The 4,982-nt window shown below is 40.5% G+C and overlaps 1 protein-coding gene across 1 annotated transcript; it reads right to left on the reverse strand.

The window, feature by feature from the left end:
* Positions 1 to 1,873: 1,873 nt before the first annotated feature.
* Positions 1,874 to 3,562, reverse strand: LOC141661310 (uncharacterized). The gene is made up of 3 exons (XM_074468293.1): positions 3,389 to 3,562; positions 2,709 to 3,303; positions 1,874 to 2,367 (listed from the first exon to the last, which is right to left on the reverse strand). The coding sequence occupies exons 1-3, from the start codon at positions 3,560 to 3,562 to the stop codon at positions 1,874 to 1,876; spliced, it is 1,263 nt and encodes a 420-aa protein (XP_074324394.1).
* Between the last annotated feature and the right edge of the window lie 1,420 nt (positions 3,563 to 4,982).

Here is a 4,982-nt window from a genome sequence, read left to right on the forward strand (position 1 = left end):
TATATTTTATCCAAGTAATTCGCAACTCGAAAGCTTAATCACATTGTATAGTAAAGTAACTCATAGTGAATTGAATCACAAAATTGATCTTTCATAAATGATTTACCAAGAGCAAACGATAACTAGTAGCACACAATATCATACCATACACAAACGACTAACAAAAACTAACTATGTCCTAATCGACTTATTGATCAACGACTTCTAAGAACAGATATTTGAAAAGATGAGATATAAAACTTTATACATGATAAAGTTTTAGGTGCGAAGCGTTCCAGGCTCTTAGTATTAGTGTCCCATCCATACTGGACAGTCGGTAAGCTCCACGTCCTACGACAATATCTATGAAGTAAGGGCCTTTCCAAGTGTCAGCAAACTTCCCTGCCATCATGTCCATCATGTTATGGAATGTTTTTCTCAATACCATGTCACCAACACGGAAAATCCTTATGTGAACATGTTTATTATAGACATTGGCCACTCTTTGTTGATAAAAAGCTACCCTAATTTTTGCCATTTCCCTCCGCTCATCCACTGTGTCCTTGTCGTGTGATAACTCTGCGTTATTCACATCACTTGTCAGGAGTCCATATCTTGCTATCGGTATCATGACTTCTGTTGGTAACACAGCTTCGGTGCCATAGACTAAACTGTATGGTGTCTGCCCTGTAGACGTTTTTGGAGTTGTCACCCAAGGCAATTCTTCAGCCCACTTTCCTTTGCATGTCGTCAACCGTTTCTTTAAGTTGTTGATTATGATCTTGTTTATTGACTCGGCTTGTCCATTAGCTTGAAGGTATCTTGGTGTTGATTTAACCAAGTTGATGTTCCAATATTTGCAAAACGCTTCAGTTTTATCGCTGACGAACTGCGATCCATTGTCACAAATGATTTCGGATGGTACACCAAACTTGCAAAGAATGTTTCTTTTAATGAATGAAATTACTTCCTTTGACGTCACTTGCTTGAATGCCTCCGCCTCAATCCATTTTGAGAAATAATCAGTCATGGCCAACATAAACACCTTATGTCCTGGTGCTAGTGGCATTTTTCCCACAATGTCCATTCCCCATTTCATGAAAGGCCAAGATGGAATGGATATATGAAGCTGCTCAAATGGTTGATGTATGACAGGTGCATGTCGTTGACAGGCGTCACATTTTTTTGCATAGTCTAGGGCATCTTGTCTTAGTGTCGTCCAATAGTATCCCAAGCGTAGAATTTTTAAAGACAGATTTCTTTCATTAGTATGATTCCCGCATTCACCTTCGTGTGCATCCCTTAGCACCATGTCTGCTTCATGCCTTTTCAAACATCTCTGTAACAGCCTTGTGGAAGATTTTTTGAATAATTCCCCATATATAATCGTGAACCTTGATGCCTTCATCCTGAGAACTTTTGATTCATTATTGTTGGCTGGCACTATTCTAAATTGTAAGTAATCCTTGAATATTTTTATCCAGTTGTCTACATCTTCACTGATGTCGTCATCCCGTTGATCAAGAGTCATTGTTTCTGTCCCAAGAACCAGTCTCTCCATAGCAGGCTTCACGATGTGGACTACTGGGATGTTGCTTAGGTCTAAGTTTTTAAACACAGCTCTCATTTCATCCAATGCATCAGCTTGCACATTATTCTCCCTTGGGACATGTTGTATGTTGAAGTTGTCGAAATGGTTGGTTAATCCTTTTGTAATGTTGAGGTAGGCAACCATTTTAGGATCTTTAGATTCATAAGAGCCCTTGACATGATTGACAACAAGTAATGAATCACAGTTGACATCAATATTTTTGATCTTCATGTCTTTAGCAGTTGTGAGTCCCATGATTAACACCTCATATTCAGCTTCATTGTTCGTGGCTTTAAAGTCACATCACATCGATTGGGCTATCATATCCCCCTGTGGCGATTTGAGGACAAGCCCCAATCCCGTTCCATTGACATTGGATGCCCCATCTGTATACAGTGTCCAACGCTTCATGTCTACTCTTGAAAGAACTTGTTGAAACTCCTGCTCAACATCTGTCATTTGGCTTGGACTAAAATCAGCCACAAAATCAGCTAAAACTTGTGATTTTATTACAGTTCTCGTGTCATACGTGACGTCGTAAGTACTTAGTCGTATTGCCCATTTCACCATTCTTCCCGTCAAATCAGGTTTACTTAATACGTTCCTCAAAGGGAAGTTCGTCATGACATGTATCTTATGTGACTCAAAATAATGTCTCAATTTAATGAAAGTCATGGCTAATGCAAGTACTAATTTTTCAAGAGATGTGTACCTTGTTTCTGCGTTTGCTACGCTCTTGCTGACGTAATACACAGGCGACTGGACACCTTCATTTTCTTTAACAAGAACGCCACTTACTGCATGATCAGTTACAGACAAATACACGTACAAGTCCTCTCCTTGAGTGGGTTTGGGGTGGTGTAGTCAGATACCTCTTCAAGTCACTTAAAACAATCTATTGTTTTTTAGACCACAAGAATCCTTTATGCTTTCTCAACACGTCATAAAAAAGCTTGCACCTATCTGACGAACGTGAAATGAACCTGTTCGAGGCTGCAACTCGTCTTGTCAATTTCTGTACGTCTTTGACGTTCAATGGACTTTTCAATTCGAAGATCGCCTTAATTTATTCTTGCTTCAATTCCTCTTCTTATCACCATATGTCCAAGGAACTTTTCTAACGACACAGCAATGTTACATTTGGATGGGTTCAGCTTCATGTTGTATGACCTTAGTATGTCGAATACTTCTTGAAGATCACGTACATGATTTTCTACGCTAACAGACTTGACGACCATGTCATCAATGTACACTTCCATCGTCTGTCCTATTTGATCTTTAAATATTTTGTTGACAAGTCTTTGAAATGTAGCCCCAACATTTCTTAATCCGAATGACATGGCCAAATAACAATATATCCCCCTGTCCGTTATAAACGCGGTCTTTTCGCAGTCAGACGGCTCCATTTGGATTTGATTGAAGCCACTAGACACGTCCAGGAATGTGAGTAGCTCGTGACCAGCCGTCGAGTCCACCATGGTCTCTATGTGAGGCGATGGATAGGGGTATTTAGGACAAGTCTTGTTCAAATTTGTGTAATCAACACAAACTCTCCATTTCCCATTCTTTTTCTGTACGATGACGACATTTGCTAACCACTCGGGGTAATCAACTTCTTTAATCATGTCAGCCTTGATGAGCCTTTCCACCTCGTCATTTATTATCTTGTTTCTCTCGGTTGCAAACTTCCTTTGTTTTTGTTGGACGGGTGTGTAGCTAGGATCCACGTTTAACTTATGTAATGAAATTTGGATCGATTCTCGTTATATCAACATGTTCCCATGCAAAAGCGTTCATCCTTGTGGTTAAGAAAATTACCAAATTGGCTTCAATTGTTGGAGAGAGGTCTTTACCTATTAATACCTTCTTGTCTCCTATCTTCAAATCTACTTCAGCTAATCGTTCCGATCCTGTTATTGTAGCTACAGGCGTCTCATTTCTATGATGTTGGACGGTTGGTTTCAGACATGTCATGTAACAATCCCGAGCCATATTTTGTTCCCCCCTTATTTCCTGAGCTCCCCATGGTGTTAGGAATTTTAATACTTGATGATATATTAATGGTACCGCCTTTAAGTTGTGTATCCATGGTCTTCCCATGATTATGTTGTAACTCGAATTCACATCAATTATGCAGAATTTTTCCAGGAGATTGACCCCTTGGGCATATGTTGGCAACATGATCTCTCTCAATGTGTGTTTTGTCTCACCACTAAACCCCACTAATGTTGTCGATTTCTTGATCATGTCACTTTCTGCCAATCCCATTTGTGTCAACGTGCTAAGCATCATGATGTTGGCAGCACTCTCATTGTCCACCAATATATTTTAATTATGCAATTTCCCACGGGTAGTGAGATGACTAGTCCATCTTGTTGTGGTTCTCGTATGTTCTTTTTGTCTGATTCGTCAAACATTAAGGATGGCAGATTGTCATTGCCAACCGCCACTAGTGTGACTCGCATGTCTGTTTCTCTGGATGCTCTCTTAGCCTGTGAATACCTTGATCCACATATCGCTGACCCTCCTGAGATGAAATTGATCACCTTGTGATGTGGTGGAGGCGGTGGCTGTCTTAATGGTGTCACATTGTTTCTTTTCGGAGACACGTCCTTCCCAACATAAGATGTCTTCTTTGACGCCATGAATTCCGTAAGATATCCTTTTCTGGTCAGAAATTGTAGTTCTTTTCACAAGGCCACACAGTCATAAGCCTTGTGTCCGTAATCTCCATGATAGTCGCACCATAGTTTAGAATTCGAGTTCGCTTTTGGTTTATTGCTCTTCACTGGCCACTTTACTACACCTCCCAACTTGGTAAACTCCTTCATCATGGCTGAAGGCCTTATTATAAAACCACTGTTGTCATAAGTTGGTGGTAGATTGAGATCTTTCCTCCAGTCACTGCGTTCCTCTCTCTTCCATTCATTAGACTCTCGTATCAAGTTAACATGTACTTCATCTCTGTTAGGTCTAGTATAGGGCTTGTAATCTCTGGACCTTGGTGTCGTAATTTTTCTTGACGGCTTGTAGTACTTCTCGTCCTCCTCCATTCTGTCTTCTTCCAATCTTACTTGCGCCATGACTTTGGCTTGCACATCATCCATTATTCGACATGGGTACTTTGTCAATTCTTCATAGAGTGGAGATTCTCATTCTAATCCCCACTTGAATGCTTCGATAGCCGAAGGGACGTCACAATTGGTGATGGTCACCTTCTCTCTGTTGAATCTCGTCAAGTAATCACGTAAAGGCTCCCTACTTCGTTGGACAATTTTATATAAATTGCTGGTTGTCTTTTCGAACACCCGATTGCTCGCAAATTGCAAGTTGAACGCATCTATCAGATCAACGAACGTCCTGATGCTTCCTTGTGGAAGGTTCACGAACCACTGCAAAGCTGGTCCTGATA

Source organism: Apium graveolens, chromosome 5 (assembly GCF_009905375.1).
Source record: "Apium graveolens cultivar Ventura chromosome 5, ASM990537v1, whole genome shotgun sequence".
NCBI classification, from domain to species: domain Eukaryota; kingdom Viridiplantae; phylum Streptophyta; class Magnoliopsida; order Apiales; family Apiaceae; genus Apium; species Apium graveolens.

Bases quoted from the DNA above. Each gene is read 5' to 3' on its own strand.
- LOC141661310 (XM_074468293.1), bottom strand. From the start codon at position 3,562: ATGGCTCGGGATTGTTACATGACATGTCTGAAACCAACCGTCCAACAT. The intron at 3,304-3,388 runs GTAATTTTCTTA...TCATTACATAAG, and splicing joins CAACAATTGAAGCCAATTTG to TTAAACGTGGATCCTAGCTA. The intron at 2,368-2,708 runs GTAACATTGCTG...CTGATCATGCAG, and splicing joins GAAGCTGAACCCATCCAAAT to TAAGTGGCGTTCTTGTTAAA.